Genomic DNA, 24,739 nt, shown 5'->3' on the forward strand with positions numbered 1-24,739 from the left:
AAATAATACAAATCATTATATTTTAGCAGATGTTACATCATTGATCATTTATTTTTGGAGGTCTATGTTCTCCCAGTTCTGATATAAACTGATCATTCACATGACAGCTCAAGTGATTGGCTCAAAAACAAAACCAATCTTTTTCTCTAAATTTCCAATTGGCTTGAGTCTCAATTATTGCCATTTGTGGAAACATTTCAATACCAAATCATTACAAAAATATTATTTATATAATTCCTGCTTTTATTCAGGTATAGACACAATTTCAGAAGGAAATGTAGATTTTACCGTAAACATTTGTGGAAGAACTTTACCTGTATTTTTGTTCAAGCAAGTGACTCTGAATGTGTGCCAGACTCTCTGAAACACCCTATGATACAAATAATAATAATAATAATAATTCAATATACACATCCCAAACTGCTGCTTTTAGTTTGTTTGCCAAAGGTATCTGTTCTGGTTTGTAGGTATAGATGGTTATTTCTGGTGATGGCTGATACTCACTGTGGAAGAGCTGTAAGATAAATCTTCAGGACATTTCATGATGAAAAGCTGCAGGAAGTCCAGGAGCTCCACATGAATGATGGAGCTACACTCCACCAACTCATCTACAGTCATCAGAAACATCCACGACCGGGCCAGCAGTCGGTCTACCTCCACCAGATGTCCATGTGTCTTCATTATATTCAACACCGACCTAAAGCAGAGGGATTCAGTCAAAAATAGGGGAAAAAAATACTTAAACTTACACTTATCCTAAGTTAGTCAAACATTCAATTCAAACATTTGGAAAACTAGATTTGAACAGACAGATTGAATACCTTCGATCCTGGGCTCCAATGGGAAGTGCATTAGGTGATTTGAGTCCCTGCAGTCCAGCCCAGCTCGGCCCATATTGTGAGTTGACTCTGTTAAACACGGGCTCAAATGGTTTTGATGTGCCTTTGAGAAAGTGCAGCAGTGGAAGAACAATGATCCAGCGATACATATTAGCAGATCTCACTCTGGCGATCAGTGTCTCCACCATCTCAGTCAAGCTGAAGAGGGAACAAGTGTTACAACACATTTTAGATCAGGCACAAATGTGAAGCTCGTATATACATCTCACTCCCTTATAAGTGGACTGATATCCCTAACTGATTAACAGTCTACTCTTGTTTTTTGCAACCCAGTTTAGGCACAGCTGTTGTGTGGTTTCCTGCCCTACTTGTCTATAATTGAAAGAAAAAAACCTCTTTGGATCACCACCTTACTGTGGTGTGTCAGCTACGCGGTCAGGAGCTTCACTCCTGTGACAAAATGCAATCCAACAACAAACATCCCAACAGCAGAACTGCAGAGGATGACTGTGTCACACCGGTACAGAGGTCAGATGAGGGCTGAACCACACTGTCTAGATGACACTGAACCCTGCTAACACTAGACTCAGAAACTCAAGTGTAATACGTGCCTCTCGCTAACCTCTGGCTCCTCATTCACTACTAACAGTCTGCACAACAGACCACTCGAAGGATCTTCCACCACAGAGATGACCATGTTATGATTCCAGGATTCATCACAAGTCAGAAACAAAACACTGCTTCTCTCCCCAGCCATCCATGTTGACCGTACTAAACTTAAACACTTAGACTTCAGAAACTTGAACATTCAGTCCCTATAACTCAGCAGCCCTCACTCTTCCATATCCAACACTGACACTGAAATAATCCATGAGGTGCCATTTTGCAAACCGGATATCACAAACTGCTTTGTTTTGAACTCTCTCTCACAACAGACACGGAAGAGAAGGCAATGCTGAATAAAGTCATAGTTTTTGCTATTTTTGGACCAAAATGTATTTTCGATGCTTCAAAATATTCTAGCTGACCCTCTGATGTCACATGGACTACTTTGATGATGTTTTTCTTACCTTTCTGGACATGGACAGTAGACCGTACACACAGCTTCAATGGAGGGACTGAGAGCTCTCGGACTAAATCTAAAATATCTTAAACTGTGTTCTGAAGATAAACGGAGATCTTACAGGTTTGAAACAACATGAGGGTGAGTTATTAATGACATAATTTTCTATCTGGGTGAACTAACCCTTTAACTTGTGTGTACAATAAGCTGTTTAAAACTTTCATTTACTCCATCAATTCTGAGCATCCAGATGGTATAATCAAGCACATCTCGTGGAGCGCACTCAGAATGCTTTTATTTGTGATTTTAACTGTTTGGAAACAGAGCGTTAAATTGGACAATGCTCAGGATAAGCAGTCTCTGTTAAATGTTTGTTTTAGAGATGAACTCTGGAGTGTGTAGAACTAAACGTGCAACATCTGCAGGAAACAGTCAACCACATGAAACATGGACCTGAGATCAGGCAATTCACTTCTCTGCTGAGGATTAAACAACTGATGGAAAAATGAATTTTAAGAGAAAGGTCAAAAGGAATATCGATCAAAGGAATAAATTACATTTTAAAATACATCAAATAGAAAACCGTTATTTTAAATTGTAAAAATGTTTCACAATATAATTGTGTTATTGTGTCATGTATTGTTGTTTTTGCAGTGTGTGTGTGTGTGTCTGTATATATATATACGGGGGTGGGTTCGAATCCACTGTGAGACACCAATGTGTCCCTGAGCAAGACACTTAACCACTAGTTGCTCTTTTTTGTTATTAGCAACTTTTACTCTCTACTTGACTACATTTTAAAGTAAATGTACTTTTTGATCCAATACATTTGTGATGAGTAATGCAAGTACACAGTACCTAACTTCTTCTGCAGCAGTTGATGTCTGCTATAAAGAAGTGATATCACCATCTAAGGGTTTGAAGGAACTAGATCTCGTGAGTTTTGCCTTTACTCACCTAATCTTGTCAGCAAGGCTACTTGACATGAATGTGAGTGCATTAGCAGGTAGTTTCTGAATCACAGACGTTTGATTTATGAGATGAGGTCTTGACTGCATATCCAGAGCAAGAAGCTAAGTGACTATTTCATTTTTTAATTGTAATTTTATTTATCCACTATATTTTTGAAGAATATTGGTTTAGTTATGGCCTTTTGTGCACTTGAGCTTAACTGAGACTTGAGAGTTTGTAGATGTTTAAGAGGCGGTTGTGTCTCTTGATTAATTGCAAAATGTAGGTGTAAAATTAGATCTTGATTTATAGAAAATAAACATGATTTCTCATCTTAAAAATGAACAGTTTTCTATTTTCAAGGACTAGTGAGTCTTTGAGCCTACTTTTAGAATGAGTGAAATACTTAAGTACTGTTTAAGACTTTTACTCAAGTTGCATTGGAATTGGTGACTTGTAACGTGTAATGGAGTCATTTTCACTAAAAGGTATCTGTACTTTTAGTCAAGTACGGTTTTCAGGTACTCTTTACACCCCTGAACATAAGCTAGCATGCGGATGAACTGCCCTTATGAGAGCGCAGAGTAGCCACTTAATCTGGCTTTGTAAGATAGGCCTTTGAAGTAATTAATCAGAAAGATTGAGTAAGCACATTTACAACAAATACTGACTCATTTCATTAATAAGACATGATGATGAGATACTCACTTTTTCATTTCTGAGAATGATTGTGTTATATCAGTCCAGAAAGGCAGGAATTGATCCTTAGGTAGTTTTGGCAGGCAGAGGGCAGTGCAGAGACGATGCAGATGTCCATTGTCTAGTTCTAGATGATAGTGTTTCCACACATACAGCATGATGAGAGCAGCCTTCAGCGGCTCCTTGATGAAAGCACTCTTTCCCTCGCTGTCCTTCTCTAGCCCTGGAGTCACCGTCTCCAGCATGAACTGCTTCAGAAGCTTGCTCACCTGACAAGATCAAATCAGACTACATGTTGAATTTCAAGTTTAGTTCATCTCTTTCAGTCTGCAGTCTTAAAGGGGCGATGACATGAGGAATCACATTTTCTTTGATCTTTTGACATATATTCCTCCACACTGCAAAAAACAACATTTCTTGAAACCAAGCAGACAAAACTTTCACAAATTACTTTCCTGCAATTTGTGACAGACATTTCCATCAGTCCACCTCGACAACACTTTTAATGCCTACTTTACCTCATCAGTTCAGAAAGCCCCAAACAACAGTGAAGAGCGAGTACTCAGGCACCTAAAGATTACTGCAACTATTAAACTAGATTTCACAAAGATTAAGATGTAGGGGAAGATCGCTAGACGCTAGCTGTCCATGGATGGTGAAAACTACACCCTTTCTACAGTGGACACAGCACATCATAGAGCGCGCTGTAATCAATAGCTCTCTACGCTGGATATGAGACGCCGCATTCTGTTTACAATGTACTCCATGCACTTGAGCTACTACTGAACATGAAAAATGGATGAGGGAAAATCTTTAGGGAAAGGAGGTATTTTTTAAGGGAACATTCACTTTGATATGTCCCGACATTTTCATATATCAGGGTTCGTACAGATACTTTAAAATGATGAAATTGCAGGACTTTCAAGGACTTTTCAACCACTCCTGTTTTTGGTTTTCAAGGACTTCAATCAGTGATCTCACTTATCAAACAATATCTTTATTATCTATAATTCAAAAAATGTACAAATAAATAAAAACATACTAGTAAAACAAAATGATAAAAATAAAATGCAAGCAAAATCCGATTAGAGCGGTCAGACTGATACTGAATTCTAGAAATGTGGTTTAAATAGGATTTAAAAATCCTATTCAAGCCTGTCATGTGAAATCCCCTTAACCATAAAAGAATATTGATAAGATATCGCTTACTGACCCCCCCCCCCATTAATATATGACTGACCTGACAAACGAAAGCTGTACCATACACTTGTTAAAATTACAAATGACCTGCTCCTTGCGTCAGATCAAGGCTGCATCTCATTTCTAGTCTTACTTGATCTTAGTGCTGCGTTCGACACCATAGATCATGACATACTCATAGATCGATTACAAAACTATACAGGTATTCAAGGGCAGGCTCTAAGATGGTTTAGGTCCTACCTGTCCGATCGCTACCATTTTGTTTACTTAAATGGGGAGTCATCTCATTTATCATCAGTAAAATATGGAGTGCCACAAGGCATAAGAATGGCTGTTTTCATCAAATTCAAGTACTTCAAGCACTTTAAACACCTTGTACAGTTTTATGTACAACCTTCCGAATGATCCTAGCATTATGAACAAGTGTATGGTATATTTTCAATGACATCCCAGTTTGCGTCAAAGGGTTATATGTTTGTTTGGAGCATTTTATTGCGAATTGTGTTAAAGCTGTGCCAACTCTATCTGATAGCAGCTACATCAAAAAGGGTAAGTAATTTAATAATGCTTTGTCTTTAAATGTAAATGTTTTATATGGATAATGTTTTCAAAACACTCAAGTGCATTTGTGGGGGTTTGGGGCAAGGGTGGGAATGGGTTAATTTTCCCCATGCCATGACGTTAGCCAATCGTAACAGTGCCATTTACTGTACAAGCATTAAAGGAGCTGCAGCACTAAAACTGAGTGTTTCAAACAGGACAGAAATAATAATTTTGGTCATTTTTGTGCAATTGTTTTTCACTAACATTGTAAGTGAACATCAAAGTCATGACATGACCCCTTTAAAGGAACAGTTCACCGAAAATTAAAATTTATGTCATCATTTATTCATTACAGAAAAAGAATTGACTTTCTTTATTCAAGGACTAATAATGCAGAATTATAGAATATTGTTGAGAGTTGATCTAAAAAAATCATGATCAACCTAAAAACATCACAAAGTATTCGTTTTGGCTCATGTGCGATAGTCTTCTGAAATCATATCATAGTTTACATCATTATTTGCAGAAAATCTTCCCCTTCACTATACCCCTGAAATCCTTTAACATTTGCCTCTAGGGTGCGATGATCTGTCAACCCATGAACCCACTTTGTAAAACGATTGGTTCAATAGATTCAAAGCTTTGTTTCTCCCATCACTACTGTAATGTATGAATGTGTTCAATATATATCGAGATGCACATGGTTAACTTACATCTTTTTCACCGTAATCGAGCGAGTACCATTTTTTCTCTTTCTCTTCAAACACAAAAGGGTTTCCATAGACTTCATAAAACTGTCGGAGTTGACTGAAGAAGTTGCTGAGGTTGATTTTGCTCCAGTTTCTCAGGAGATCAAAGATAGTTTCCAGCATGACTCTACCAGCAATTTCTTTCCCCTGGAGGACACTTCTCCTTTGGTCAGGCCATATGACTTCTTTGAACTGTTTCATCTTAGATGGTTGTGTGCAGATTATATCATCATACTGATGCCATTCCCCTGCAATACACCAAAATAACAAATTAGGTCTGGTGCAATTTCTTTTTAAATGAAACTTGATTGTAGACTTTTAATGATCTTCACCTACCTTCCTCATTTAGGAGACTTGGTTTGACAAACAGGCATCTGTTTGTGGTTTCTTTAGAATCCAGCTTGTAGATGTGTTCGTACTCATACTTATCCTTTTTTGCTTTATAGACAACATACTTGTATGGGATGGACACAGCTTCTGCCTTGGTCTTTTTGCATATAAATTTTCCTTCAACAAGATATCCATGCACTTCAAGATCCCTGCAATCAAGCGGTTTTTAAGCAGCTGGTTATAGTGATCGATGATCAATAACTGGTCCAGAAAATCATTACTTACTGTGACACAGACAGTTCAACCAGATTATTTTCCCAGTCACCAATGCGACCACCAGCCCTTACGAAGACGTGATCCTCTTCTAAGTTAAACTTGAAGTCTTTCGACAGGACTGCATGAAAGTAAATGGTAAGTCTGTCACTGGGACTTATATGCTGAGTTGGTGTTGGATTTCTGCAATTCAAAAATATTGATAAGATCAGTGTTGTCACAGTACCAAATACCAGTAAAACTGCATGACTTTCAGTAACATATTCGATGCCATATTCTAGTTACTTCAGAAAATTACATTTAAACCACTGCAGTCACATGGACTAATTTTAACGATGTCTTTACTGCCTTTCTGGACATTGAAAGTTGCAATGACGTTTCTGTCAATGGAGGATCAGAAAGCTCTCAGATTTCATCAAAAATATCTTGCTTTGTGTTCTGAAGACGAACGAAGGTTTTACGGGTTTGGAACGACATGAGGGTGAGAAATTAATGATAGAAATCTTATTTTTGGGTGAACGGACCTTTTAAAAAGGTATTTACTTAAACCTATTCAGCAAGAACAGATTTGTTTTTCTTTTACTCGTCAGTTTTGCTTTGGCAGGTCTATCAGTCTGCATTTACACTGCAAGAATTAATGCACAGATCGATTTTGACATTTCAGATTTTTTGTCTTGTTTTGTTCATTGCTAAGATTTTCACTATGTAAACCATTGCCATTTTGTAAGTGATACTTGCAATAATAATTTAGTGGTTGTCCAAACAAAAACTGTATTGTGTTTGTGGCCATTGGTCATCTTAACAGCATGAAAAATACAATTTGTATTTAAACTATAATTGGAAAGTGAGTCAATCACTTTAATTCAGCGTGAGCTTACGGACTAAGTTCTGCACTCTTGCAAAAAATCCACTCTTTAGTCAAAGAAGCAGTACATAAGAGTACACTCTACAATACATATTTTACAGTGTATATAAAAAGTCTACATCCCCCTGTTAAAAATGGCAGGTTTTGAGATGTAAGAAATGAATCCATAAAAAGTCAGACACCGCCAGTACTGGTCACTTATTGAGTGGGAGAAAATACAGAAGACACTGCTAACAAAAAAAAAAAAAAAAAGAAAGAAAAAATCTGGTCTGTTGAAACCGAATTAAATTTTTTGGCCATCATTTTAAAAAGGTACGATTGACACAAAAACAGAAAACTCATGGGCATGGTGGTGCAAGCATCAGCTTTAGGACTGCTTCTCTTCAGCTGGGACTGGTGCAGTAATCAAGACTGAAGGAGTCATGGATAGTGCTAGATATTGTCACATAATCTGCAGGCCTCCATTACAAAGCCAAAGATGAAGAGGAATTTAATCTTCCTGCATGGTAATAACCCCAAACCCAACAACAGAATGGCTTCAGAAGAATAAGAAGAATGGTTGGAGACGGAGAGGCCAGACTTAAATCCAGTTGAAGAACTCAGTATAATGAGTTGAACACAGGAGATTCCCCTGCTCAATCTGGAGCTCTTTTACAAGCAAGAGTGGGGGGGAATTACCAACTGAGAGGTGACAAATCAAGTTAATAGACTTTTGTTCAAAACAACTGCCTGGTCCTGGTGTATTAAAAGAGCTTTAAAAAATATTGGTTGAGAATTTTGCTTTCTTTTTCTTTACAACATTTCTATTTGTTTGTTACTAGGTTTTGTTGGTTTCAACACTGCATTAAAGTGTAAACAATGCAACATTTGCATGTGATCCCTCACAGCCTCATTTTCATCCGTGTAATATTCAATACACCCCTACCCTGACGCAGGGTTGATACCTTTGTGAAGCAGCAGAATCTTTCTTCCCATGAGCAGATTGCTGCTTCTGCTCGTCCTTCACTGGTGAATCTCCACTGGAGACGTCATTCTTCTAAATAATAAATAAACAGAACCAGTCAACATTTCCTACCTTTGTTTACTTCATGTTTGTAATTTTCAGTAACAGATCAATATATCAGTTTGGCTGAAGAATCAAATTTGGGCTCTCTGAGATTATCGGTGCCTGATTGGCCAATGATTTAGATCTTTCCTGGGCCAGTTCCCAAATTTAATGACACCCTTGTAAAAGGACAGTACACGTTACCTTGAGTGCGCTCTCTGGGCCAAACACTGGTTTCTGTGATGACTCCTGTGGTTCCTCATTCAGATTTCTGTAATTTAGTATAGAAGTACATTACAAAGTATATTACTGTCATTTCAGTAAAAAAAAATGACACAAGGAACCTGAAAAGAAAGGCATTTGTCAAATTTATTTATCATACTTTTTTGAATGCGAGACAGGCTGAATGTCTTTATTGTTTTCGGTATTGGCGCTTTCATCGTGTTTCTCAGATTGGGTTTTCTTCTGGTCAGAACGAGCAGACTTCAGCTCTGAATCTCCACTGGAACCAGGATTCTTCTAAACACAAAACACAACATGTCAGCATTTAACTCAATGTTTGTCATTTCCAGTAACAGACCAATATATCAGTCTGGCCAATGAATCACCCAACATTTGGGCTCTTTGAGGTTGACACATTTTCAATTTGAAAATATGTATTTATATACAGTATATATATATATAGATGTAGAGCCTTATTATACAGCTCTGTGGAACACTTTTTTCCTGATTGGTCAATCATGCTATCCAGTGGTATATTATGTAAGGGATCATGTACATCCAGACGGTTGTTAATGCAGAATAAACCATGACAGGGTGATCAGGTCCCAGTTATTGCACAGGTACTTGCCACAGAAGTAAATGATTAGACATGAAATATTGATCTGATTTGAATTAAACGCAAATCCCAGTTTTAAAACGCAAATGCAAAACTTTGACGAAGAACAAGCATACAGCACTGACTTCATTTACCTGGATGAGCCTGTTTTATCAGTTTTTAGAGGTTGTTATCGGGGAATATTGCATGGCTACGAGTGTGATATTGCATTTATACATAAGTTTGATGCCATAAATGTGTAAATAAATATGAAAAAACAATGGAGTGTCTTTAAAAATCCTGATTTGTGCAGAAATCCTTCCTTCTGCCAGGATTCAGATCTCAACCGTTGAGCCCAAGCCTCGGTTTCTAAGTCTAAAGCTAGAGCTAGTAATGAAGCAATGCTGATTCGTGTCATTGAAGCTTGTTGTATTATGTAGAGTAGAAGATTATGAAGGAGAGATCGACTGAGCGCGTGCATTACCTGCATCTAGCTGATATTCTTCAGTCAATCTGATATTCATAATCACTAAATCATTTTGAGTGGCCACTGAGGAAAGCGATATCTTTGTCTTTACCCAGTTCAGGAGATTTCCCATGACAGTGCTAGTCAATGCATTTGTAAATTGTCTAAATGTTTACCACCTTGTTTCAGTCCCTTTCAATATATTAGTCTTTGCTCCTGACTCGCTCAGAAAGACAGTCTTTGCTGTCATTAAACAGTGTAATAATATAGCTAACTTTCCTGAAATCTAAAATGATCACTAACAGACCCTTTCCCAATAACAAATATGCCATGTTATTTATATAAAATAACATTTCTAGAAATAATATTTAAACAATATTAGCCATTATAAAAGTTTAAGAAGTTTGTACAGTTCAGTCAAAAATACAAAAGCAGCACTAGTTAAAGTACAGGATTTCAGTTTAATAAAAACATAAAGTTCTGAAACTTAACTTTGCCCTCAGCCGAATCTCTTTTTGCTCTGTAACAAGTAACAGATGAATAAGTGTTTGATACACCCAGAATAAATGATCCCTCACACTATCTACATCAGAGCCAGGGGCTAATTCCCACAGGACTGTCCGAGATTAGGCACATGACCACCCTCCAAAACATCTAAACTAATCCTCAAATATGTGCTGTTTATACACAAGTCGCAGGTAAAACTACATTCTGTGACACAACAACGCAGTGTTTGCTCGTCCACCGTGACACTCGCTGGGAGAGAAATGCTGAAAGTGCAGTGATAGAAACAGTGAAACGCTTCCTGGGCTGATACTGGGAGAATATCACATGACTGGAAAACACTCTCAGCCAATCAGGATCCACAACCACAACTAACTGTTGTATAAAAAATATATATTTATTTTGTGTTTACCTTGGATTTACTCTGTTCCATTTCCTGTTTTGATTTCTGTGGATCCTTCTGGTTTCTGTCATTTTTAAAGTGAACATATACATTATTATTTGACATTTTAAGAAAAAAAAGACCTCATTCACAAAGGAGGAGTCAAAGGCTTTGGCATACTTTTTGTTTTTAGATGAACCTCCTTTATTTGTTTCTGTAGCTTCTGCTTTCTCAGATTGTGTTTTCTTCTGCTGCTTCTCAGACTTCAGCTCTGAATCTCCACTGGAACCAGGATCCTTCTAAACACAAAACACAACATGTCAGCATTTAACTCAATGTTTGTCATTTCCAGTAACAGACCAATATATCAGTCTGGCCAATGATTCACTCAACATTTGGGCTCTCAGGCTGTCATTGTTAGCTGATAACCATGTCTGATTGGCTGAAGCTTTAGCTCTTTCTTAAACCAGTTCCAAAATCTACTGGCACCTCAGCGAAAGGACACATTTTCTATTTCCAAATATATATATATATATTAATCGTTTTAACTTATTAACAATTTTTATTTATCATTTCTATATGATACACAATTAATTTTAGTTTACCTTGGATTTACTCTGGGGGCCAAATACCATTTCCTGTGATGATTTCTGTGGTACATTCTTCTGATTTCTGTCATTTTTAAAGTGAAAGTATACATTATTATTTGATATTTTCAATAAAAAAGACAAAGTAAAACTACTAGACGCAGCAGTTATCAAGATACAAAGGCTTTGGCATACTGTTTAGTTTTGTGATTGGTTTCTGTTTCCCCACTTTCACTGTTCTTCTCAGATTCTGTGTTCTTCTGTTGACTGGAGCTGCGGTTCTTCTGCGGTTCCTCATCTGGCCGATCGGTCTCCATCTGACTGTCTGTGCTGCTCTTTAGGCTTGTATTCTGGTTCTGATGGAGAGTAGTTTGTGCTCCTGTGCTCACACTCTTCTGGCCTTTCTCAGTGTGTTGATCTGACAGCGCTGGAGGATTAGCAGGAGTGTTGGTCAGCTCTCGAGTCGTGTTGGTCAGCTCTCGAGCCGATCCAGGAGCTGCACCGCTGTCCTTGCTGCTTTCAGACTGACCTTTAGCAGCACCTGAGACCTCAGGGCTTTCAGTCTCTGCTGGGCTCGGATGAGAGGAGGAATCAGCTGCTTTGTCAGAGAAGTTAGGTTTGTTAATGGAGTTAGAGTCATCACTGTCAGAAGATTGATCCTCCTGCAGTTTCAGCTCTTTATCAGTCAGAGATATATCCGAGAGTTCAGAGGTCAGAGACGAAGGCTCCTCTGTAACAACAGTTTTTTTCTTCTTTTTCTTTCTTTTCTGTAGAAGCAGGATGAGTAAAAATATGCATTATAAAGCACCAGCAACACAATCTTAAAAAAATAAAAACCTTAATCCAGGACTATTGAAATGTTAAACATGTCCAGCACCTTTTTCTTTGGGTTAGGGTAGGTCTCTTCATTTGGACGCTTCGGAGAAACATTGGCATTCTGGGAATCCAGCGCTTCTGACTCAGGTCTGAGATCAGTCATTTCTGCATCTGTGCCATGTGGAGCGTTTGAGGAGGTCTGAGACTCGTCTAGAGGCTTGGCTGATGAACACACACACACACACACACACACACACACGTTTACTTAGCTATCTAAAGCGGGATATTCCATGGCGTAATGGTTTTTATACTGTACAAACCATATCTTCTCTCCTCTTACACTAACCCGACCTCTAAACCTGCCCATCACACTAAACTACACGCATATTTACACTCTCAAAAACACTTTAATTACTTTATTTTTATACCGGTTTTACAAATGAGGAAGTCCCTAAAGGAGGCTTTTGGAGATTTTTTCAGGTTTTGGTGACTTCTGGGTACTAATTTGTCCCCAAAATATAGTTAAGTAGGTATACAGACACACACACACTGACTAAAACTACAGATAACCTCTTATGAAGGCTTAGTTCATGCTGCACCTATTCTAGTTTTAAACTAGGGCTGCTCCGATCACGATTGGCCGATCATTATACGCATCTCGTCAGTAAAGCCGGTTTTCTAATCAGCGGTTAATTCCATCAGGTGCGTGATTTCACATAGAGCAGCTGTTACTACACAGAGCCGTTGTTAATAGAGAAGATGCGCAAATCCACTTCATTTTCAGCGTTTTTTGGTGCATCTTCTCAGTTAACAACGGCTCTGTGTAGTAACAGCTGCTCTATGTGAAATCACGCACCTGATGGAATTAACCGCTGATTAGAGAACCGGCTTTACTGAGGAGATGCGCATAATGATCGGCCGATCGTGATCGGAGCACCCCTAGTTTAAACCCTATCTTTAGGACTGACAGTCTACACTGTAATTCCTTGAATGATGAAATCTGATCTGTTAAAATAGTGGAGTAAATAACTGGCATATCAACATCAGTCATCACAGTAAAGACTTCAGACATCGTTCTCAACACAGTTTGGTATGAAGTGGAACTGGATGTTCAACAAGAAAACAAAAATGTAGGGCAGGACTTGATTTAATTCACCTGAAAATCACTGAATGATGTCTTGTTGGCTTTCCATCCCAATGCGTTGCCGTTTTTAAAGCACATTTCTGAAAATTTTACTAAATAAAATGTAAAATATTTTGCCTTTCCAGTTTCAAGCAGCAAAAAGAATATATTGTATTTTCCAGACTACATCATCTAAAACGTGCTACAACTTATATTCTGAAGCGACTATTAACGTCAAACACACACACACTCACACACATAAAAATAAAAATCAGTTTTAGCATTGCTAATTTGACTTCACAGCCTCCGGCAGAGGTGTGTCTACGCCTCCACACACATTAACTTGCTTTGGAAATTAGTTTAGGCTTGGCATTCATAATAAACATTGTTTAAACGAACACCAGTATAAGTTATGCTATGCACTGGTATTTTACATTATTTGTATTTTATACAGTTATGTGACAAACAGAACCAATGAGGTTTGACGTAGAGGTCGGCCGATATATCGGGCCGATATTTGTAATTTTTCAATATATCGGCATCGGCCGATATCCGTGTTTAGTAGCGCTAATTTAAAGTCAGGCACGTCGGCGGGCAGCCCCGTGTTATTGGTGCGGTGGAAAGTGCTGCTGCAGCCACTGCATGTGAAGCTTTTGGAAGATTCAACAACAGTCCTGGGAGATAAAGGCAGTCAGAGAATTTCACTCTGTAAATGGGGTGGAGAAGTTGTCAGCTTTCACAAACACTGCAGCGTGATCGAGTGCTCCGTTACTCCGCCGCTCACAGACAGCACCGCGCTCGGAGAGACAGACGTCCTGGAGCTGCCCAGAACGGTGAATCACATGTGTTCGGAAGCATGGTTTGATGCAGACAATAACCAGCTTTCCATCCAACTCATTTGTATTTAAGGATGTCAATATTTGATAATTTCCATGATCGATCGTCGTTTAAATTAACGATCCATTAATAAGCTTAATGCTGCAAAATGCGTCTGCAGCGGTATTATTACTATGTGCAAAAGCCACTTGGAAAAACAGCTTTCTCATCCGAATTAAAGGGGTTTTAGTCTGAATAAAATGCTAGTAGCAGGACTGTAAAATGAATAAATGTGATAATGATCATTTGATGAAATGAAGAGAGCGCCCCATACACTGGAGATCATTTATCTTTGTTGACTGTTTCTCGTCGAGGAGACCGCTGAATGCGCCTCTTTAAATGGTTTCGTGCTGCTCGTTGTTGTATTTTAAAACGCAACTGCAATGTTTTCAAATGATACTTAGTATTAAAAATAAAATGATCCTAAACGTAACTGTGGCGCTTGTGGCTGGGCTGTGCAGTCAGTGAACCGCTTTTTCACATCAAACATTTTATTCAAGTATTATGACCAGCACTTTTTTGTTTGATACTGTTCTGCGAAATGTTCGATTTAGAATTTTTGCGTTCCGCTAGGCCTATTTGTTTAACAAAAAAATCCTGCATTTGAGTGCATGCATGCTTGTATTCGAGGACGAGCGAGCGCGGGTTTGACTAGATGTATTTGGAGGTCATTGCTCACGTCTCGTTCTGCACATATCCATATGTTTCCATATTCGCAATGTATCTGAATGTTAAACTATAATATTTTTTTCATGTAATCTAGACAGAAAAGATGATCCTTAAACACGTCCTTGGCATAAATAACAGCAGAGAGGACCGGTATACTACGGTCTATTTAAACTGACCAGTGTAACCTTTTATATGTTTGGTTGACTGTACTTTATTTTAATAATGAACAGACTGCGATGTAAGTTTGAAATTAGAAAGCACTTTAGATGTTCTGTGTCATTTATACCAAACACAAATGTTGCTGGTTGCTAGTGTGTTTGCAGCACTACTATTATTTATTTTTTATATATTTAATTTTTTATATTTTTCAGTTTAATTGATTTTTATTTATATATTTTTTTTATTTAAATGTATGTTTAAGTTAACATTTGTGTTCTAACAAACTTGAAAACTTCTGGTTGATAAATGCTCTAAAACTTTTATGTAACTGATTGCCTTTATATACATACATATACATAAATGATGATAAGTTTAGAAATGCTGTGCATCCACTTATTATTACTGTGATATGTTAGCATGCAAATGAAGGGGAAAACATCAAGATATCAGCAGCACATATCGTCCATCACTGACCCTGACCTGTAAACATCGGCTATAGAAAAACCCACACCGGTCTCTAGTTTGACGTTATTAGTTGTATGAACATATTTCATGTTTATGGCCTTTTTGGAGCTTGAAACCTTTGGACTTTCATTGTACAGACAGAAACAGCTGAAGCAGTCTTCAGATCAGAAAAAAATATTACATTTTGATGGAGATTACGAACATATTTTTTACTGTCTATTTAAATGTGTAAACTGAACAGAGATGACATCACTGAATTCAATGATGAACTGCCTTTAACTATCATTCTGCATTATTGAGACACTGTTTTCCTAATGAATGTTGTTCAGTGCTTTGACGCAATGTATTTTGTTTAAAGCGCTATATAAATAAAGGTGACTTGACATCCACCCCCCCCCCTGGAATAACCAGATTTAATGAATCATGCACAAGAAGACCAGAAACATGTTTATTGATTTGATGTTGTTGATTTAAGCATCAGCACAAAGACATTCTTCAACATCACCTGATAACAGCTGTGTGGAAACAGAAGACGGGAAACTCTTATCATGTTCTTCATGAGGACATTAGACAACATAAGCAACATGTACACCTTCAGATTCACACACACACACACACACACACACACACACCACCGCTCAAACGGTTCAGGACGGGAAGATTTGTACATATTTCTAAAAGGAAGTCTCTTCTGCTCACCTAGACTTCATTTATTTGATCCAAAATACAGCAGAAACAGTAATATTGTGAAATATCATTACAATGTAAAATAACTGTTTTCTATATGAATATAAAAGTGTAATGTATTTCTGTGATGCTTCGCTGTATTTTCAGCATCATTCCTCCAGTCTTCATTCACGAGTTCACCCTAACATCTAATCTGAAGGCGAATAGTAGGCATATTTTGGCATGCTGTCCTGGGGGAGGGGTCCGGGCCCGGAGCACAGCCCGAACCCAAATAACTCCCCCTATCCCTAATTTGGGAAAAATAGATTAGAAGTGAGGAGTTGGGGTGGAGGAGGGATGCCGAAAAACTGTGGTGGGACAGGAGGTAGGAAGACTGGATATATATACACTTGTGTGCTATTTAAGATGATTAGTTAAACGACATGCACCTGTGCCAAATTGGATGATTATCTGATCGTGCTTCTCCCGAACTTTGTTAATAAAACCACATGTGTCACATGATCTTCAGAAATCAGAATAATATGATGATTTACTGCTCAAGAAACATTTCTGATTATTATCAATGTTGAACACAGTATTTTGTTCAGGATTATTTGATGAATATAAAGTTCAAAAGAACAGCATTTATCTGAAATATAAAGCTTTTGTAACATTATCACTAGTTCACTACCATTCAAAAGGGGTCATGTGACACTGAAGACTGGAGGATTGAGGATAAATTCAGCTTTGATCACAGAAATTAATTACATTTTTACTATATATATCCACATAGAAAACAATTATTTTTAATTGTAATAATATTTCAGAATATTACTGTTTTGCTGTATTTTTGATCAAATAAATGAAGCCTTGGTGAGCAGAAGAGATTTCTTTTAGAAACATAAACAATCTTACCGTCCAGAACGGTTTGATATAGTGTAGATTGTGTCTGAAACAGCTGATTCATTCACTATATAGTGCAGGAGTCACCTAAAGTTCCTCGATCCTGCATAGAGACCTAAACTCAGCTAATAATTCCTCATCTAATGAGCAAGCTTGTGATTGATCAAGTAATGTGTGGACATTATTAATCTTTCAATTAAACCAGTAAAGTATGGTTGTGTTTGGTTATACTTTGGGCTGTGGCACTTCATGATAAAGTGAATACACACATAACTATATGGAGAAAGACCACTGACCACAGGGAAGTGAACTTAGACACCATACTGCTTTAGATGTTACATGTCCTGTCTAAATGTCAAAGTAAATTAGATATTGTCTTCATTATTCAATTAAACTTTAACAATAAAAATGAAAGTAAAAGTATTACTAAAACTATGCATAAATAATTGTAAGAAACAACAGAAAGAACAAACACAATGTAAGGGAAGACTCAGTGCTTACGTGTATCTGTGTCACAGGACTGGGACGACAGCTTCCATCCACACTCACTGCAGAACTTGGGTGCCTTCTCCAGAGACTCGTGACTGCACTGAAGACACTTCATTCTGAGGAGACGTCTGCAAAGAGCACAAGTGTGAGGAGTGAGGGGATCTGCCCTAATAACAGTCACAGGAGTCCTGAGAGCTCACACGTTCATCATCTAGAATCTCCATCAGATGTGTTCGGGAGCTCACAGGTGGAGAAGTGGAGATGTGGAGAAGTGGAGATGTGGAGAGGTGGAGATGTGGAGAGGTGGAGAAGTGGAGAGGTGGAGATGTGGAGAGGAGGAGAGGTGGATAAGTGGAGAGGTGGAGAGGAGGAGAAGAGGAGAGGTGGAGAAGAGGAGAGGTGGAGAGGTGGAGATGTGGAGATGTGGAGAGGTGTTGAGGTGGAGAGGAGGAGAGGTGGATAAGTGGAGAGGTGGAGAGGAGGAGAAGAGGAGAGGTGGAGAAGAGGAGAGGTGGAGAAGTGGAGATGTGGAGAGGTGGAGAAGTGGAGAGGTGGAGAAGAGGAGAGGTGGAGAGGTGGAGAGGTGGAGAAGTGGAGAAGAGGAGAGGTGGAGAAGTGGAGATGTGGAGAGGAGGAGAGGTGGAGATGTGGAGAGGAGGAGAAGAGGAGAGGTGGAGAGGAGGAGAAGAGGAGAGGTGGAGAAGTGGAGAAGAGGAGAGGTGGAGAAGTGGAGAAATGGAGAGGTGGAGAAATGGAGAAGAGGAGAAATGGAGAGGAGGAGAAGTGGAGGAGGAGAGGTGGAGAAATGGAGAGGTGGAGAGGAGGAGAAGTGGAGAGGTGGAGAGGTGGAGACGAGGAGAGGAGGAGAAGAGGAGAGGCGGAGAGGAGGAGAGGTGGAGATGTGGAGAGGCGGAGAGTTGGAGAGGCGGAGAGTTGGAGAGGCGGAGAGGTGGAGAAGAGGAGAGGTGGAGAGGTGGAGAAGAGGAGAGGTGGAGAGGAGGAGAGGTGGAGAGGTGGAGAGGGGGAGAGGCGGAGAGGAGGAGAGGTGGAGAGGGGGAGAGGCGGAGACGAGGAGAGGTGGAGAGGGGGAGAGGCGGAGAGGAGGAGAGGTGGAGAAGAGGAGAGGTGGAGAAGTGGATAGGTGGAGAGGGGGAGAGTCAGAGAGGGGGAGAGGCGGAAAGGTGGAGAGGTGGAGAGGCGGAGAAGAGGAGAGCTGGAGAGGTGGAGAAGAGGAGAGCTGGAGAGGTGGAGAGGCGGAGAGGAGGAGAGGCGGAGAGGTGGAGAAGAGGAGAGCTGGAGAGGTGGAGAAGAGGAGAGGTGGAGAGGCGGAGAGGAGGAGAGGCGGAGAGGTGGAGAGGCGGAGAGTGGGAGAAGAGGAGAGCTGGAGAGGTGGAGAGGTGGAGAAGAGGAGAGCTGGAGAGGTGGAGAGGCGGAGAGGAGGAGAGGCGGAGAGGTGGAGAGGCGGAGAGTGGGAGAAGAGGAGAGCTGGAGAGGTGGAGAGGTGGAGAAGAGGAGAGCTGGAGAGGTGGAGAAGAGGAGAGCTGGAGAGGTGGAGAGGCGGAGAGGAGGAGAGGCGGAGAGGTGGACAAGAGGAGAGCTGGAGAGGTGGAGAGGTGGAGAAGAGGAGAGCTGGAGAGGTGGAGAAGAGGAGAGCTGGAGAGGTGGAGAAGAGGAGAGCTGGAGAGGTGGAGAGGCGGAGAGGAGGAGAGGCGGAGAGGAGGAGAGCTGGAGAGGTGGAGAAGAGGAGAGCTGGAGAGGTGGAGAAGAGGAGAGCTGGAGAGCAGGAGAGGCGGAGAGGTGGAGAGGCGGAGAGGGGGAGAAGAGGAGAGCTGGAGAGGTGGAGAAGAGGAGAGCTGGAGAGGTGGAGAAGAGGAGAGCTGGAGAGGCGGAGAGGTGGAGAGGAGGAGAGGTGGAGAGGTGGGCAAGAGGAGAGCTGGAGAGGTGGAGAGGTGGAGAAGAGGAGAGCTGGAGAGGTGGAGAAGAGGAGAGCTGGAGAGGTGGAGAAGAGGAGAGCTGGAGAGGTGGAGAGGCGGAGAGGAGGAGAGGCGGAGAGGAGGAGAGCTGGAGAGGTGGAGAAGAGGAGAGCTGGAGAGGTGGAGAAGAGGAGAGCTGGAGAGCAGGAGAGGCGGAGAGGTGGAGAGGCGGAGAGGGGGAGAAGAGGAGAGCTGGAGAGGTGGAGAAGAGGAGAGCTGGAGAGGTGGAGAAGAGGAGAGCTGGAGAGGCGGAGAGGTGGAGAGGTGGGCAAGAGTAGAGCTGGAGAGGTGGAGAGGCGGAAAGGTGGAGAGGAGGAGAGCTGGAGAGGTGGAGAAGAGGAGAGCTGGAGAGGCGGAGAGGCGGAGAGGAGGAGAGGCGGAGAGGCGGAGAAGAGGAGAGCTGGAGAGGTGGAGAAGAGGAGAGCTGGAGAGGTGGAGAGGTGGAGAGGCAGAGAGGAGGAGAGGCGGAGAGGAGGAGAGCTGGAGAGGTGGAGAGGTGGAGAAGAGGAGAGCTGGAGAGGTGGAGAAGAGGAGAGCTGGAGAGGTGGAGAGGCGGAGAGGAGGAGAGGCGGAGAGGTGGAGAGGCGGAGAGGGGGAGAAGAGGAGAGCTGGAGAGGTGGAGAGGTGGAGAAGAGGAGAGCTGGAGAGGTGGAGAAGAGGAGAGCTGGAGAGGCGGAGAGGCGGAGAGGAGGAGAGGCGGACAAGAGGAGAGCTGGAGAGGTGGAGAGGTGGAGAAGAGGAGAGCTGGAGAGGTGGAGAAGAGGAGAGCTGGAGAGGTGGAGAAGAGGAGAGCTGGAGAGGTGGAGAGGCGGAGAGGCGGAGAGGAGGAGAGGCGGAGAGGAGGAGAGCTGGAGAGGTGGAGAAGAGGAGAGCTGGAGAGGTGGAGAAGAGGAGAGCTGGAGAGGTGGAGAGGAGGAGAGGCGGAGAGGTGGAGAGGCGGAGAGGGGGAGAAGAGGAGAGCTGGAGAGGTGGAGAAGAGGAGAGCTGGAGAGGTGGAGAGGTGGAGAGGCGGAGAGGCGGAGAGGAGGAGAGGTGGAGAGGTGGGCAAGAGGAGAGCTGGAGAGGTGGAGAAGAGGAGAGCTGGAGAGGCGGAGAGGCGGAGAGGAGGAGAGGTGGAGAGGTGGGCAAGAGGAGAGCTGGAGAGGTGGAGAGGTGGAGAAGAGGAGAGCTGGAGAGGCGGAGAGGCAGAGAGGCGGAGAGGAGGAGAAGAGGAGAGGGGGAGAGGTGGAGAGGCGGAGAGGCGGAGAGGGGGAGAGGCGGAGAGGTGGAGAAGAGGAGAGCTAGAGAGGCGGAGAGGAGGAGAGGTGGACAGGTGGAGAGGTGGAGAAGAGGAGAGGTGGAGAGGAGGAGAGGCGGAGAAGAGGAGAGCTAGAGAGGCGGAGAGGAGGAGAGGTGGACAGGTGGAGAGGTGGAGAAGAGGAGAAGAGGAGAGGTGGAGAGGTGGAGAGGAGGAGAGGCGGAGAAGAGGAGAGGTGGAGAAGAGGAGAGCTAGAGAGGCGGAGAGGAGGAGAGGTGGACAGGTGGAGAGGTGGAGAAGAGGAGAAGAGGAGAGGTGGAGAGGTGGAGAGGAGGAGAGGCGGAGAAGAGGAGAGGTGGAGAGGTGGAGAAGTGGAGAGGTGGAGTAACATGAGGTGCTCTGCTGCCCACACCAGATACTGACTGATTCATTCCCACGATATCACTCTTCTTATCAATCGTGACCAAACTATCTCTTCCAGGATTATTTGATGAGAGTTCAATAGAACAGCAACATTATAAATGTCTATATACTGTTAGTTTGGATGAATTTAATGCATCATTGCTGAATAAAAGTATTAATTTCTATAATAAAATAAAATAAAAAAAATAAAAAAAATCTAGCTGACTCCAAACTTTTGAACAGCAGTGATAATGTTACAAAAGCTTTATATTTCAGATAAATGCTGTTCTTTTGAACTTTATATTCATCAAATAATCCTGAACAAAATACTGTGTTCAACATTGATGATAATCAGAAGTGTTTCTTGAGCAGTAAATCATCATATTATTCTGATTTCTGAAGATCATGTGACACTGAAGACTGGAGGAATGATGATCCACACAGGAAACAGTTATTTTACATTGTAATGATATCTCACACTATTACTGTTTCTGCTGTATTTTGGATCAAATAAATGAAGCCTTGGTGAGCAGAAGAGATTTCCTTTAGAAACATTAAACAATCTTACCGTCCAAACACTTATGACTGGTAGTGTATGTATAGGCCATATAATATATTACACACACACAGACAGACAGACACACACACACACACACACACACATACAGATACAGACACACACACACACACACACACACAGAGAGACAGATACACACACACACACACACACACAGACAGATACAGACACACACACACACACACACAGACAGATACAGACACACACACACACAGACAGACAGACAGACACACACACACACACACACACACACACACAGAAAGACAGACAGACACACACACACACACACACACACACACAGAGACAGATACAGACACACACACACATACAGACCGATAGACACACACACACACACACACACAGACAGGCAGACAGACAGACACACACACACACAGAGACAGACACACACAAACACACACACACCTGTAACATTCAATCATTCAAACTGTAATTTTTATTACATGTTGCTACACTTTGTTGTGCCGAACCCTGGTTAAATCTCTGGGAAAAGCCCGCCTTTCGTAACAGCCTCTTTCATAACAGAAAAATAATCACGAATAGATAATATATAAACTGAACGTAAATTAATATAGAAATGAGTGAATAAAAAAACTTGTTGACTTCTACATGTTGACCATTAGAGGCCGCTGTTGCTCAATTCACGGAGAAGTAAAAGTCAAGAAGAAACCGACCATAAAATGAAACTATAATAATTTATAGACATTACGAGTTTAATCATCAAGCGTTAAGATGGATTTATGTGTAGAAATCTTATATTTACACATACAATTGCTTTAACGTTATATAATTTAACGTCAGGCATGACGTGTCTGAATGGCGAACCTGTATTTCACAACCATCCATCTTCTAATCTAACCTATTAAACAACACAAAACACGTCTTACACCTACTGACAGCTTAACATCACGGTCTGTGCATAATAAACTAGTATTATATCAGTAAAACTGCACAACACACAGCCAGAAATACGACAGCGCTAGTTCACACAGGCAAGCCAAGCTAAGCAGAATCAGCTCAGAAGTTTACATAAATGAATAAACAGCCAGTTCGAGTGTTATTTTAGCTGCAGAGACGAGATGATGTATGATATATTAATGGCCGATCCAGACGAACTCGCAGTTTGAGCTCTTCCTCGTATGACAGATGCTAACGCTAAACAGACACAGATTATAAGAGAAGACCCTCAGGTTTGTGTCCTACCTGTAGTGCAGGTGTGCTCAGTTGTCACGGATCAGTACACACACACGTGAAACGGCATGTCCTCGTGTATTTGACACTCACAACACAGATCTGATCCCGTCCATAAGCTACACAGTCACGCGATGAAGCTAACGTCACTGGGGAAGAGCTAGGCGCTAAAACATCTCTCAACTTTCGTTTCATCAAAAATGGGCGTGAGTTTCATGTTTATCCAAAACTACAATCCAATAAAACCCATGGAACAAGGATTCTTCAGAAACCACGAGATGAAACTGATATTTTAATAAACTGACTTTAATAAAATATCTTGCTCATAATTATTTAAAATTATAATATTTGTTATTCAGAAGGATCAAACTGTACTGTACAAGTACAGTGTCTTTAGAAAATACCACGCCCCTCAGTTATTTTTCATTCAGGTCAAAGTAAAGCATATTAAATGTAGGCCTATTTCCCCCACACATTTGGCAATTATAAAATACGCTAAAAAAAAAAAAAAAAAAAAAAAAAATTCAGACAGGTGAAAGTAAAACCATTTGACTGAAAATATTCTGCATTTATTTCGCTGCACTTATTTAAAGTAATTAAAGACAATTATTTACACTGTACATGTTCTGCTTAATGTGATTAGAGGCCATCAGCTTCTGAACTAAACAAACTAAAACATAAATGTAAAAAAAAAAAAAAAAAAAAAAAACATTAACAGAATAAATGAATGCTTAATACAGGCACATAAAATCACCATGAAATAAAATTGAAATTTCTTATTGTTTTATGGAATATTGCAATATTTATTATAAATCCGTGCTCATCACTTTATTTTAAATTCATGTGCGATTGTAATCTTTATTAAAAATGCACCGACATCTCTTTGATGACATGTTTATATGTGAGTATATGTGGTATATGTGAGGATTTCCAGTCAGGATTTAGACCGTATCATAGTACTGAAACTGCTCTCCTTAGAGTTACAAATGATCTGCTCTTATCATCTGATCGTGGGTGTATCTCTCTATTAGTTTTATTGGATCTTAGTGCTGCTTTTGACACAATTGACCACAACATTCTTTTGCATAGACTTGAACACTTTGTTGGCATCAGTGGAAGTGCATTAGCATGGTTTAAATCGTACTTATATTACCGACATCAGTTCGTAGCAGTGAATGAAGATGTATCATATCGATCACAAGTGCAGTATGGAGTACCTCAAGGCTCAGTTCTAGGGCCGCTACTCTTCACGCTTTATATGTTACCCTTGGGAGATATCATCAGGAAACATGGTGTTAGCTTTCACTGTTATGCTGATGATACGCAGCTCTATATTTCCTCGCAGCCCGGTGAAACACACCAATTTGAAAAACTAATGGAATGCATAGTCGATATAAAAAAAAAAAAAAAAAAAAAAAAAAAATTGGATGACGAGTAATTTCTTACTGCTAAATTCAGAAAAAACAGAGGTGTTAATCATAGGGCCTAAAAACTCTGCTTGTAATAACCTAGAACACTGTCTAAGACTTGATGGTTGCTCTGTCAATTCTTCGTCATCAGTTAGGAACCTAGGTGTGCTACTTGATCGCAATCTTTCCTTAGAAAGCCACGTTTCTAGCATTTGTAAAACTGCATTTTTCCATCTCAAAAATATATCTAATTTACGGCCTATGCTCTCAATGTCAAATGCAGAAATGTTAATCCATGCATTTATGACCTCAAGGTTAGACTATTGTAATGCTTTATTGGGTGGTTGTTCTGCACGCTTGGTAAACAAACTACAGCTAGTCCAAAATGCAGCAGCAAGAGTTCTTACTAGAACCAGGAAGTATGACCATATTAGCCCGGTCCTGTCCACACTG

At 40.8% G+C, this 24,739-nt stretch overlaps 2 protein-coding genes across 5 annotated transcripts in view; one reads left to right on the plus strand and one right to left on the minus strand.

Annotated features, from left to right (window-relative positions):
- Positions 1-23,079, minus strand: part of LOC113113000 (E3 ubiquitin-protein ligase rnf213-alpha-like) — an 89,444-nt gene extending 66,365 nt beyond the window's left edge. The window contains exons 1-17 of one of the 4 annotated variants that reach the window (XM_026279082.1): positions 22,890-23,079; positions 17,492-17,607; positions 12,191-12,351; positions 11,509-12,080; positions 11,332-11,398; positions 10,907-11,022; positions 10,757-10,811; positions 8,940-9,076; positions 8,762-8,828; positions 8,457-8,548; positions 6,660-6,830; positions 6,381-6,583; positions 6,009-6,292; positions 3,562-3,821; positions 822-1,037; positions 505-697; positions 315-370 (exon numbers count right to left, since the gene is read on the minus strand). In XM_026279082.1, coding sequence (XP_026134867.1) covers positions 315-370; positions 505-697; positions 822-1,037; positions 3,562-3,821; positions 6,009-6,292; positions 6,381-6,583; positions 6,660-6,830; positions 8,457-8,548; positions 8,762-8,828; positions 8,940-9,076; positions 10,757-10,811; positions 10,907-11,022; positions 11,332-11,398; positions 11,509-12,080; positions 12,191-12,351; positions 17,492-17,594 — 2,753 coding nt within the window. In that variant the 5' untranslated portion in view covers positions 17,595-17,607; positions 22,890-23,079. Of the gene's footprint in view, positions 1-314; positions 371-504; positions 698-821; positions 1,038-3,561; positions 3,822-6,008; positions 6,293-6,380; positions 6,584-6,659; positions 6,831-8,456; positions 8,549-8,761; positions 8,829-8,939; positions 9,077-10,756; positions 10,812-10,906; positions 11,026-11,331; positions 11,399-11,508; positions 12,081-12,190; positions 12,352-17,491; positions 17,608-22,889 lie in introns of all 4 variants that reach the window. The other 3 variants (XM_026279081.1, XM_026279080.1, XM_026279083.1) reach the window with 3 other exon arrangements.
- LOC113113287 (trichohyalin-like) lies at positions 17,773-21,077 on the plus strand. Its single transcript, XM_026279424.1, has 4 exons — positions 17,773-17,974; positions 18,040-18,604; positions 18,669-20,172; positions 20,214-21,077. Exons 1-4 carry the CDS (start codon positions 17,773-17,775, stop codon positions 21,075-21,077), a joined length of 3,135 nt encoding a protein of 1,044 aa, XP_026135209.1.
- Positions 23,080-24,739: the final 1,660 nt, after the last annotated feature.

Source organism: Carassius auratus, chromosome 13 (genome assembly GCF_003368295.1).
Source record: "Carassius auratus strain Wakin chromosome 13, ASM336829v1, whole genome shotgun sequence".
Lineage (NCBI taxonomy): Eukaryota > Metazoa > Chordata > Actinopteri > Cypriniformes > Cyprinidae > Carassius > Carassius auratus.

Coding starts and splice junctions, on each gene's coding strand:
- LOC113113287 (XM_026279424.1), top strand. CDS start 17,773: ATGTGGAGAGGTGGAGAAGTGGAGAGGTGGAGATGTGGAGAGGAGGAG. Junction 17,975..18,039: donor AGAGGAGGAGAAGAGGAGAG/GTGGAGAAGAGG, acceptor GAGGTGGAGAAG/AGGAGAGGTGGAGAGGTGGA. Junction 18,605..18,668: donor AGAGGTGGAGAAGAGGAGAG/GTGGAGAAGTGG, acceptor AAAGGTGGAGAG/GTGGAGAGGCGGAGAAGAGG.